This window comes from Juglans microcarpa x Juglans regia, chromosome 2S (genome assembly GCF_004785595.1).
Source record: "Juglans microcarpa x Juglans regia isolate MS1-56 chromosome 2S, Jm3101_v1.0, whole genome shotgun sequence".
NCBI classification, from domain to species: domain Eukaryota; kingdom Viridiplantae; phylum Streptophyta; class Magnoliopsida; order Fagales; family Juglandaceae; genus Juglans; species Juglans microcarpa x Juglans regia.
The window spans coordinates 5,107,529-5,119,651 of record NC_054597.1 but is presented as its reverse complement, the minus strand read 5'-3'; the positions used below and the strand labels follow the sequence as shown (position 1 = coordinate 5,119,651).

Below are 12,123 nucleotides of genomic sequence, written 5' to 3'. Positions count from 1 at the left end.
GCTCTCTAAGGTAAAATAACTGGGGCACCCATGCCACCCAAGACAAATATTTGTGGCAAACCGTTGAAGAAATAGCATGCTGCAGCATGCAGTAGTACCTGATCTCATGCCATTCAGCTTACGACTTTGAACAAATTAATTAGATAGCTCGATCATGCTGTACGCAATGCGAGAAATTAATTAGAAATGAAAAACACTATTACATGTTCAGTTTTTTTTTTTTTTTTTCCTAAATAAAACTCAAAATAATGTGTCGAGCACTCAAAGTACTGTTGAATAATCTGAACTCTGGCTCTCTTGGTCATAGATCATGTACGAGTACTGCATGCATGCATCCAGCTCGAAGCTGTATATAATTGGACACTGCAAATTAAGAAACGGGCTTGGTTTGACCTGATGAAGACGATCTTCTAATTAAGATAGAAAAATTATATATATTCTTAAATCGATGTGCAGAGCACACACGTTAAGATATTTGATTATAATCAATATAATTTTTAAAAGTTGAATCTTACAGATCAAATCTTACCATTTAAGTAGTGATGTATGTGTATGGTGCATGTGCTCCACGTACACATTGGCTTGAGATTAGAATGATCCGGTTATATATATATATATACACACACATATATATCGCTATACCATAATTTTTATTTTTCACAAAAAGGATGGATAATGAAAATTCCTCTTCATCCTAGCTAGCTAGCTCCATGATGCGACAAAAATGGATAAATAATTAGGATTAGTGAATAGGTGATCATCAGGAATTTATAAAGAGTCATATTAATTATTTGGGTTACTCTAATTAAGAAAGGGTTTTAACATGAACTCTATTATTGATTTATAATATATATACTCTTATAATTAGATACATAAAGAATATATATGAGTACTGATCCCCAAAAGATCAGTACTAAATATTATAATTATATGTAATGATCAGGATTTTAAAAGGCATATATATTAATTATTTGATTTAATTTATTGATCTGATTAATTAGAAAGATGTTTCAGTTAATTAACAACTCTATTATTGATGTCTATACTCTTGTTATATATAAGAAATCATGTAATTAAAGATCCAACATGCAGGATCCCTTTTTCGACATACTTCAATCAAGAAATTAAATCGTGGCTGGGCGGCCGGGGAATCTAATTCATATATTAATTTAAGGAAGCTAGGTAGCTAGGGATCGAACTAATTCACACATTATACATGCATATCCTCATGATCATGAACTTCGAAATCGTCATGATAAAGTTACTGCCTCCCTTAATTATCCTTGTGCAGATCATCATGTACGTGTTATTATATATTCTGTCTACACGTTTTGGCGCCGCCTGCATGGAAAGTTCGATCAAAGTCAACATTAACATCTAATACCATTCAATATTCTTGCAAAAATTAATAGTCAGACGTTCCACCGACATGCGCGCGTATTAACTGGTTTGAGTGTTGGTAGATTCACAAACATATTTTATAAATATAAATTCATCTGATCATATAATTTCATATAATAAGTTAAATCTATTTTATAATAATAATAATAATTTTATAATTTAACTCAAAACATTTCTCAATTAGTTAATTTCCCTGTCCAAGTGAGGCATGCAGGACCGGAAGTCCATTAATGCATGCGCTGCTCTAGCGATCAATTACTCACTTCAAACACGACGTGATTATATTCTCAATATCATGAATCATGAGCCATAGGTAGGTTCATATTTTACAATTTTTAGTACCTTTTTTTTTTTCTCTCCCTTTGATTGTTAATTAATAATTGCTCACCGCCAGCCAAGGAAAACAAAGGGCGGCTATTAGAAAAAACAGGTGGGAAGATGGAAGAAAGACATATATCATTATATCATGTATGTCCTGCTCATAACATGAGCAGTACGTACGTAGTACCATTGCATTTAGGTGATACTTGCAATTAATATTAATCAATTCCTCGGTCAACACGTACACTAATCCCATTTCATATATATATATATATATATATATATCTGACTATCACATTAACACACTATATATATAATATTAGATTATGATAATTCCTTTTAGCTATTTAGCTGCTAGATGTTTTGATAATAATGACATAACTGTGTCATATCCAATTCGCGTACGTAAAGAATATATTATATATATATATATATCAACATTTATATACAGACAAAAGAATATTAATATATCATAAGATCATGAATATTGATCAAAGAATCGGTTGGGTAAATCATATGGGACGCGCCCGCCGCAGCTGTAAAATAGAATTCATGCATCCATTGTTTATTCGTTTACCATCACTTTCAACATCCACGTTCAAACTCAGCCAACCTGTCTCCAACAAGCTGCTGCATGTACTCTTTTGATCCCTATATAAACATGTCTCACATCCCTTGAAAACCCATCATTTGAAAAAGAAAAGGTCCATCAATGGCAAAGCTTCTTGTCTTATTCTTATTATTATCCCTAACCTTCCTTTCCTTCCTTTCCTCGACCCTGTCGAGTAGTGTCTCTGATGGCATAGATTCGTGGTGCAGCAAAACCCCACACCCAAAAACTTGCAAGTACTACATGAGCCACAATCCCAAATTCACCGGTCATTTACCAAAATCAAAATCCGAGTTCAAGAAAGCCGCAGTCAATATAGCCTTGGATCAGTCCCTTAAAGCTCAGAGTCACAACAAGTGGCTTGGGTCCAAGTGCCAGAACAATAAGGAAAAGGCTGCATGGGCTGATTGTTTAAAGCTTTATCAAGAAACCATCACCCTGCTAAACCAAACCCAGGATCCCGCCACCAAGTGCACCGACTATGACGCGCAGACCTGGCTCAGCACTGCTCTTACAAACCTAGAAACCTGCAGAGCCGGCTTTGCAGAGCTAAATGTTCGAGACAATATATTGCCCCTCATGTCCAACAATGTTTCAGTCCTCATAAGCAACACTTTATCCATTAACAACGGTTCACTCCCACCAGAAACAAAAAGATACAGAGATGGCTTTCCGAGCTGGCTTTCCACTGGTGACAGGAAGTTGTTACAATCTTCAACACCCGCTGCAGACCTGGTGGTGGCGCAAGATGGATCGGGGGATTACAAAACTATTACCGAAGCTTTGAACGCAGCGGCAGATAGGAGTGGGAGTGGAAGGTTTGTAATACATGTGAAGAGCGGTGTGTACGAGGAGAACCTAAATATGGGAAGTCAATTCAAGAACATTATGTTGCTCGGTGATGGGTTGAGGTGGACCATTATTACAGGTAGCAGGAGTGTTGTCGGAGGCTCCACAACTTTCAATTCTGCAACAGTTGGTAAGGGGACTTCATTTCTGTCTCGCTCTCTTTCAAAATTAAAATAAACATAGAAAATAAAATCATTTTACATATAATTATTCGATTTCATGCAATGATATGATGTCCACAAACCATGCTACATGGATATAATTACATTGATCTCTAGCAATGTACGTATACTCTTATCTTTTGCCTCGAAATAATTTATTACTAATTCCTATGATTTTATTACCATCATCAGCGGTGACTGCCGAAGGTTTCATTGCTCGTGGCATCACATTCCGTAACACTGCCGGTCCAGAGAACCATCAAGCAGTGGCACTCAGGTCAGGCGCAGACCTGTCGGTCTTCTACCGGTGCGGCTTCGAAGGATACCAAGACACCCTCTACGTCCACTCACAGCGCCAGTTTTACAAAGAGTGCTACATCTATGGCACAGTAGATTTCATTTTTGGAAATGCCGCAGTAGTGCTCCAAAACTGCATGATCTATGCAAGGAAACCCATGAGCGGGCAAAAGAACACGGTCACGGCCCAAGGCAGGACCGACCCTAATCAAAACACAGGGATTTCGATCCATAATTCACGAGTCATGGCCGCAGCAGACCTCGTACCGGCGCTTGGCTCAGTGAAATCTTACCTGGGTCGACCATGGAAGGAGTACTCGCGAACGATTTTCATGAAGACTTATATCGACACTTTGGTGGATCCAGCGGGCTGGCTGGAATGGGATGGTGATTTTGCGCTTGATACATTGTATTATGGGGAGTACAAGAATATCGGCCCGCGTTCTTCGACGAGTCAAAGAGTGAATTGGAGTGGTTATCATGTTATAACCAGTGCAAGCGTGGCTTCTCAATTCACGGTTGAGAATTTTATCGCCGGGCAGTCATGGTTGACGGCAACTGGGGTGCCATTTGTTGCTGGTCTCTGATAAAATTGAACAGTATTTTGTTCGGTGATTATTAATTTGTTTTATTCTATGTAATAAGTTCAAATCACGTCCATATGGAATAAAAGAAAGTACAGATCAAGAAATTCTTTGTTCTTTCAAGCAGAATAAATAGATGTAAATTACATTCTTTTTCCGAAAATCTTCATTGTTCCGCGTTCTTTATTTCATTGGGCAGTCAAACAATAAGTCCATGACAGATTTATTTCAACATCTTGCTATCTACTACGATAATTATACCCTCCTGTGACCAAAAGAATACAAAATAGCAAGCTTGATGTACTGCTCATAAGGGGGCAACAATCGAGCTCTGCAGTCTGCATCTCCCTTAAAATGATCATGCCTTAAGTTGAGTTCGGTTTATGAATTGAGTTTTAAACAAAGAGCAAGCTAGCGGGCAAGAAACGCGCAATCATTTTAAAAAAGTAGAATCCACTAAAAATTAATTAATTTTTTTCATACGAGTCTCATATTTACTCACTCTTTTCAAATAAATTATGCGACGCTTACGCACTCCACAACTGCAAATATCATTTCTCTTAAACAAAATATAAACTAGTTTACTGATCTGCCATTGGTGTATGTATGAGAGAGAGAGAGAGAGAGAGAGAGAGAGTTGATACTCTGTATTATTATACAATTAATTATGTAAGATACATATATATATATATATAGCTGTGTTTATGCTCATACAACAGTGGAACATGCTTGTACAGGCACCTTATCAAACTAGATAATGTTCTTTATTAATTCACAAGAAACCCTACAGCATGACAGAAAATTCTTCAACGACTCTGATAATGAAACCATTGTTTTGAGATTCCCCGGCCCCCTTCGGAACATATATTCATGAAACCTTATAGTTGTGGCGGTGGCGTTAATTCTTTTTTTGATAAATGTGTCTATATATACGATGATGGGAATTCTATATCTATTTGGAGGTCAATTACATTCTCCACAACCCGGAGAAGGTTCAAATTGTTGAGATAATATATAGTTTTGACCCAGCAGAGCCAACCCGGCCCAGAGAATCTTGCTCAGCCCACTTTGGCCCATTGTGTTTCAATCCACACATGAACCAAACTGAGAGTGCCCAAACCACATTGATATCTGACCCGGACTGCATTCCCGATCATCCTATCCTCAAAGAAAAATGGAAGGCATGGAAGTATGGAACAGTTCAAATTCTACCAAAATGACATGGAATAAAACAGAGTAGTGTGTCCCTCATATGCCATCCACAATACTTCAGCCTTATTTCATCATTTCCTGATGTGACAATCAGTATAAGTATATGATACAATTATAGTGGAGGAGCATGTGTGCAACAGCTTGAAACTCGATCATTCTATTTTACTGGAGACAGACCACTCATATTGAATGGAACAATGAGACAAATAATAACAAGTGTTCCATGAATCAAATGGAATAATTGCATATGGAGGCATGGTATGCTACATATCTACTCAAGCCTTTTCCTCGATATAGGTAGGAGCGCGGAGCACAATGATAATAAAGAGGATAAAACAAACTTGAGTAAGAAAAAAGTCGGATGCTATCGAGTATGAATCAATCATAGTCAGTGTAACTTTAAGAAGTACAAGGAATCATGGAAGAAAGGAATCAAGTGTCATTTGAACCACAGATAATGTACTGACAAAAACCATTATGGGCACCTAAACTAACTATGTCTCGCAAACTCAACAGTAATGCCCGACCTGGAACAAGCCGTAACTTCCTGTAATGGCAGAACTTACCGATGCAGCAGCAAAGCTTAGCTAAAAAGGGTGATCATACCAAAAAATGCCACCACCAGACAGAAAGATAGCTTTGAGCTTCCCCTTGGAAGTGATACTGCAGAGTTGGTCTGATCCCTAAAGGTGAGAACAAACACAGAATTATATGAGTTTCAGAAAATTATGCTTTCGAGGGAGAATGAGAGTTCTATTTTAAAGTTTTTAGTCATATACTTTGATAATTGCTGGAGTACGCCGCAGTATAAAACATTCCCAGGTGCAGCCATCTCCGTTTCACCATTTTCCTCAGGATTGACAATTTTCATATAAGTTTCTTGCCCTAGATACCATCTATCAAGATTTTCTGCTCTGATGTTCCATGTTCCAACATTGTCAAGAGAGACAAGGACTGCCGTCCAACCCCCAGGGAAAACCTGCACAACAGTAAGACTGAGTTTAACACAAGACATGCAGCTAGGCTATTTGCGATTTTAGCCCCTTAATGATTCAAAACAGCTGCAACAGAAACCTTCATTAACAAGTTACAACATAAGCACAATAAAAGAAGCATTTTTCTCAGTCACAAGGTCCTCAAGATTTTTGTGAGTTTAATACGCAACTCAAACAATTAAGAGAAACATATTCTCATATCTCTGTAGAGAACTAGATGTCACAGTTCTTTCCTGGATTGTAGAGAACTAGATGTCACAGTTCTTTCCTGGATTGTATAACAGACCAGAACCCTTATATCACACCTCATTACTAAACATTCAGGCAAAGTTTCAGGCCAAAAACTCGCCATATCCTTTATCATTATTCTTTTTCTTTTTTCCCTTAAGTTCACCATATCCTTCTAACATACCCGCTTACAGCATAAGAGATAGGGTGTAGTGAATTAGTTGAGAAAACCAATGTTTACATGAAAAAACCAACCTGAGTAGTGCAGCGAGAAATTGCATCCCACTTATTATATCTATTTCTACTTTCTTCTGTCCAATCACCAAAATCCATCCTGCATTCATGTAATCAATTTCTCACAATGCTTATTAACCTTACGGCAATGAGAGACTGTATAAACAAAGAAAAGATTCGTACCCAATTACAAAAAAGGAATATCCATCCATATGAAAACTCTGCATCACGGTGTCATTGTTTTGGAAGATTACTTCTATGAACCCCTTATAAGTCGCATTAATAACAGATCTGTCTATCCGAGGGGTTCTGTTAAGTGGCCTGCTGGGGAAATCAAGCTTATATTCTCCCTTCACTTTATACTGATCAGCAAGCCTGATTGGTATTTTAGGATTGACAAATGAGATCCCATTGAGCGTAGCTCGAAGTGTCCCATTGATCTGTACTGGCGGCACAATCTTTATCACATATGTCTCCGTCACATTAATTGAACCATAGTGAAAAGATCCCTGTGGATTAGGGCGAGCTCCACTTGCAGATACATTTTGCCTAAACAATATGGAATGGAGATTTAAATTTACATATATTCAATAGTAAACTATTGTTGCAATAATTCCACTGAAACTTAAATCAAAATGAGAATAAGGGAAAATAGGTCAAAAAGTGGTGGTCCCATCATTTACAGGCATCAACTTAAACCATGAATTACATCAACTTCACCATCAAGTTATTTATAAACTTTTAGGCATGAATTCAAAAGTGGTTGGTTAAATCGTTGTAATTTTATGCTTACTAGTGTTTATAACAATTCAAGGAAAACCTAAACTACATCTAGGGTTATATTCTAAAAGAACTGGTCAACAATTAAAACCCCTTGGAATCGAATCAATATAAACAGCAGGAACTTCTCCCTTTTTTTTCTACACCCCCCCCCCCCCCCCCCCCCCAAAGGCAATGTGCTATCTTGTTCACCACCTTCTCATTCTAAATCTGGGGTATTAATGTAATGTATCACAAGAAACCAAGCTGTCCAGGATATCAAACTCCAGAACAACTATGGCGTTATGAAAACAAACCTGATGCTTACTGCCTGGTTTAGTGGCCTTGACTTGTCATAAGTATCATTTGGTGGATCAGGTAGAGGACCTGTTGCCGGTCCTTTAGAATTGGAATAGTGTAAAACGGCAACACCGGTCACTCTTTGCCAAAGTGATTCATTCACAAACCTAGCACTTGCAACGACATAGTAATCAGAACTTGCGTTCTGATCCATGGTGACCAAGAAAGAATAAGATTGACCAACATGAATATCTACATCTGTAAAGTTTTGCTGCACTGTATAATGTCCCTCTGTTTCTGCAAGAATCAGAAAGTGGTTTTGGATTCTAAAGTTCAAACTAGTTGAAGTTCCAACGTTGTGCACACGAAGTCGATATGTTTTGCCTGCAAAACATAATTCTATGAACAGTTAATACTTAACCAGTTGAAACCATTAGCCAGGAAACATGAAAAACAAAGGAAGCCGCCATATCAATAAATTCAGTAAAATAAAAATACTAAAATAAAATAGGCGTTCTTCAGTAAAATAAATTCAATAAATTCCCTACATCCACATGTATGTGCGTTCTCCAGATTTCTTAAACTAATACCAACTGTGTTAACAGTAGGACAGAAGTAAGCTTTTTATAGGCCACTGGAAACCATATGAAACTTTGTTTGGAATTCAAAAGGCTTAAAATTTTAATTTATGATGAAAGCAGGTCAAGAAAGTGGTAGATTAAAATGAAACTTCCAAGTTCCAACAAAGTTAACAAATTTAGAACATTAAATATGAAGAGAAACTTGGGTAATGACTGATGACCATATGTGAGATATTCACCCAGGAGGCAAGAGAAGCCGATAAGTTGTGGAAAATGAACTTCCATATGGTGAAAAACAAAAAAATGAAAATAAAAACAATGAAAATGGTTCAACCTATGTTTACTATTAATGCCAGAAAAAATTACCCTGATCGACACCAATGGTTTCATATTCAATGCCATCAGGTACAAGAGTGGTATTGTACCGATAAGGTCCCTTTCCATTGATGATAACTCCATCAGGCATCCCAAGGTCTTGTCCAGCATCAAGGGCCGACCGCAATGCCTAAAATCAAAAAAGAAGACAGCAGTAAAGTTAGTTGCTACAATCCCACTGCTACATTCGTAAGCAAACATCAGACAGAGAATAAATACTGGCCTTATGGTTCCGGGTATACCAGTCACCAATCATAATGACGATATCGCCATCTGGCTGTGCAAACGGAATCGGGATTATATTCCTATTATTAATAATGAAAGGACCAAAGCCACCGGATGCTCTCTGAAACTTGAGAGATGGGAAGTAGAAAAAGCTCCCAATTTGATCCTTTACTTGAAACTGATAAGTCCAATTCTTTTTGGGATGAATGGGACAATTTGTGCCAAGAACACCATCCTGCCATGAATTTCGCCGCATTTGAATTCCAGACCTGTAACAACCATTAATCCCATATTTGTCATAGCACTCCAAATACAGTTCATGTTTTTTTTCTAAGAAAAAAGTGTTTAATATAATGATATGTGCTGAAACCAACCAGGTCATTAGGAGTTCCTCATCCAAATCATTCCATACATTGACAACAACATTGTTATTAGTAGTAGAATTGATTACAGGGCCTGGGAATCTCTCATTTACTGCTATAACCTGCAGACAGTAATTAATTGAACAAAAAATTAAGCTACTCAGATTCTGTCAACATGACTATTCATGATTTGATAACAATTGGGAATATGACCATTTCAAAATAAAATTGAAAAGGAAAGAATAAAAAAAATAACAATAAAAAAAGTCACAACATACTAATCATAATCTAGAATGAAACGTAGGGTTATAATCTACATTAACTGTACACAAAAATCCGAATCCAATTCAGCAACATGCAAAAGACTCATAACAGAAAACTTTTTTTTGATAAGTAGACTCATAACAGAAAACTGAAGAAATAGCGTTTAAGAAAACCCCCCAAAGCACAAGCACCATGATCTAACAACATCTTTAAGAAGGGAGGACAACCAGGGGGACCACCCCAAAAAAACCCAAATCTAATTCAGCAACATGCAAAAGACTCATACCAAATAACTGAAGAAATTGAGTTTAAAAAAAGAATCCAAAACACAAGCACCATGATCTCACAACAAATTTAAGGAGGACCACCCCCAAAAAATAAAGAAAAGAAAAGAAAAAAATCAGTGCGAAAAATTTTTTAGGGGGTTTTCTGGTCATTTTGCAATCTTAATTTTTGCACTCGTTTTCTTCATGGGCAACATCTTTGAGCTCTAATCTCTTTCGATAATAACAATTTACAGTATCAGATGTGAAGCACATAAATATATGTGATGCTAATTGTAGGAAATGAACAAAAAAATGTCTATAAAAATTGTAAAACCCATGAAGAATAATTACCAAGTAATTACATGTTTGGAGTCTTGGACCCAACTACGAAGAAACCCGTTTCTCTAGTACAAACACTTACGCACAACATATACCATTGATTGGCAAGAAAAACATAAACAGACACAACACCAACATAAAAAATCATCTGAAAATGAAACCAAAAACAAGGTTCTGAATAAAAAAGAAATTACCCCCTGTCTATAATCTGCGAAGGAACAAACGCACACCCACGTGGAAAAAAAAAACTAAAAACTAACAATAAAGAGAGTGGGAGAGAGTTAGGAAGTGAACCTGTTGAGGAACGCCAAGAGGGGAGGCAGTGAGGTAAGAGACATGAAGGTCATAGAAGACATAGGGGTCAGCAGCAAAACATAAGATTGGAAGCAGAGCAATGTGGACCAAAGAAAACAGACAAAACCGGGAGAGCCCAGGATGAGCCATTGATGAACTCTTGGATTTACGGATGTGCGCAGAGCAAGGCAAGGCAAGGCAAGGCAAAATGCTTCGAGATTTGGTGGTGTTTTACATAATCAAACAATGAGAGAGAGCGAGAGAGGAAGAGACGTAATTATCTGAAGCTCCTTACTATGAAAGAAAGAAAGAAAGAAAGAAACATGCTACTACCGGTAGGGTATCAGAGGGTCGTCCGGAAAACAAAACAAATCTCTGTTTTTGGAACTTTCGAGCCTACTCAAACGTCCCATTACCGGTTACTCGCTAAGCCAGTTGAATCTTGCATCTCTTTTTCTCTTTTTTCTTTTTTAAGAAAGTTGAATCTTATTATCTTACATCTTACAACACACTTTAATTTCTTATTATTTTAACAAGTTTGATCTGCAAGACGTTTAAGAACCGGGTGGAGCCTGTCGCAGGTGAAGATGGGATGGTGGGAATCGTGAAAGTTACAGAGCCAAAGGCCCAAAAGTCAGCCTCCAAATGTTCGCACAAGTTTCGGCGTCCAAAGGTTTTCTTACGCGTTTCTAACGTTCACATTTTCGTCCATTTTCTTAACGAAGTTTACAACTGCACAGTCTGCACTGCACTGCACAGCTGAGAGGCCGACACCTCTGTGAACCCCACTGCCCCCATAATCGTATGTAATCTCAACTTGTGATCTTTATCTGATTTTATTATTATAATTTTTTTAAATTTTTATATAAAATATAATAAATAATTTAATTTTTTTTTAATTTCAAAACAATAATAATATTAAAAAATAATATTCAAATAATATTTTATTCAACTTATCTAAAATCATCTCATCTCACCGTTAAAAACTCTAAACCGTATATTATGGTATTATTACGACACCTTATTCAAACATCCCATTCTTTTATTTTGTTTTTGGGTCTTTATTCTAAATTGGCAAATTAAATTGGACAGGAGTACTCCCAAATCAATGGGCTTGAATCGATGTTTTGGGTTTTTTTTTTTTTTTTCCCTTAATTTTTTGGTTAAATTTCGACCAAATATTTTCATCATCTTCTTAAATACAAAACGATTTTAATTGCAAGAACAAATCTCTTGAGAAATATTTGAGGATTCATGTAGAATCTCAAGGCTGATAAGGATTAATGGTTGATGAAATTATTGAATGTGAGTAACATTAATTTCCTTTTTATAACTCTATTGAATATGAGTAACATTAATGCATTTTTGTAATCTAACATACAAAATAGTCATAGGAGTATCATTATTTTAAAAAAATATCACATTGGGAATAATGATACATGAAAATCTTATGAACATTCAAATAT

At 36.7% G+C, this 12,123-nt stretch overlaps 2 protein-coding genes across 3 annotated transcripts; one reads left to right on the top strand and one right to left on the bottom strand.

Annotated features, from left to right (window-relative positions):
- The first annotated feature begins 2,401 nt into the window (after positions 1 to 2,401).
- LOC121252221 (probable pectinesterase/pectinesterase inhibitor 17) lies at positions 2,402 to 4,386 on the top strand. The gene is made up of 2 exons (XM_041151755.1): positions 2,402 to 3,311; positions 3,535 to 4,386. Exons 1-2 carry the CDS (start codon positions 2,435 to 2,437, stop codon positions 4,224 to 4,226), a joined length of 1,569 nt encoding a protein of 522 aa, XP_041007689.1. The 5' UTR covers positions 2,402 to 2,434; the 3' UTR covers positions 4,227 to 4,386.
- A 1,395-nt stretch (positions 4,387 to 5,781) lies between these two features.
- LOC121252187 (monocopper oxidase-like protein SKS1) lies at positions 5,782 to 11,158 on the bottom strand. 2 transcript variants are annotated; one of them, XM_041151698.1, is made up of 9 exons: positions 10,658 to 11,158; positions 9,507 to 9,616; positions 9,131 to 9,401; positions 8,899 to 9,037; positions 7,969 to 8,335; positions 7,076 to 7,441; positions 6,914 to 6,992; positions 6,215 to 6,414; positions 5,782 to 6,118 (listed from the first exon to the last, which is right to left on the bottom strand). In XM_041151698.1, the coding sequence occupies exons 1-9, from the start codon at positions 10,805 to 10,807 to the stop codon at positions 6,019 to 6,021; spliced, it is 1,782 nt and encodes a 593-aa protein (XP_041007632.1). In that variant the 5' UTR covers positions 10,808 to 11,158; the 3' UTR covers positions 5,782 to 6,018. The 2 variants fall into 2 exon arrangements, with proteins under 2 accessions (XP_041007632.1, XP_041007633.1); XM_041151699.1 differs by having other exon boundaries at positions 10,991 to 11,155.
- Positions 11,159 to 12,123: the final 965 nt, after the last annotated feature.

Coding starts and splice junctions, on each gene's coding strand:
- LOC121252221 (XM_041151755.1), top strand. CDS start 2,435: ATGGCAAAGCTTCTTGTCTTATTCTTATTATTATCCCTAACCTTCCTT. Junction 3,312..3,534: donor TTTCAATTCTGCAACAGTTG/GTAAGGGGACTT, acceptor TACCATCATCAG/CGGTGACTGCCGAAGGTTTC.
- LOC121252187 (XM_041151698.1), bottom strand. CDS start 10,807: ATGGCTCATCCTGGGCTCTCCCGGTTTTGTCTGTTTTCTTTGGTCCAC. Junction 9,402..9,506: donor GAGGAACTCCTAATGACCTG/GTTGGTTTCAGC, acceptor TGGTTGTTACAG/GTCTGGAATTCAAATGCGGC. Junction 6,119..6,214: donor GTACTCCAGCAATTATCAAA/GTATATGACTAA, acceptor TCTCACCTTTAG/GGATCAGACCAACTCTGCAG.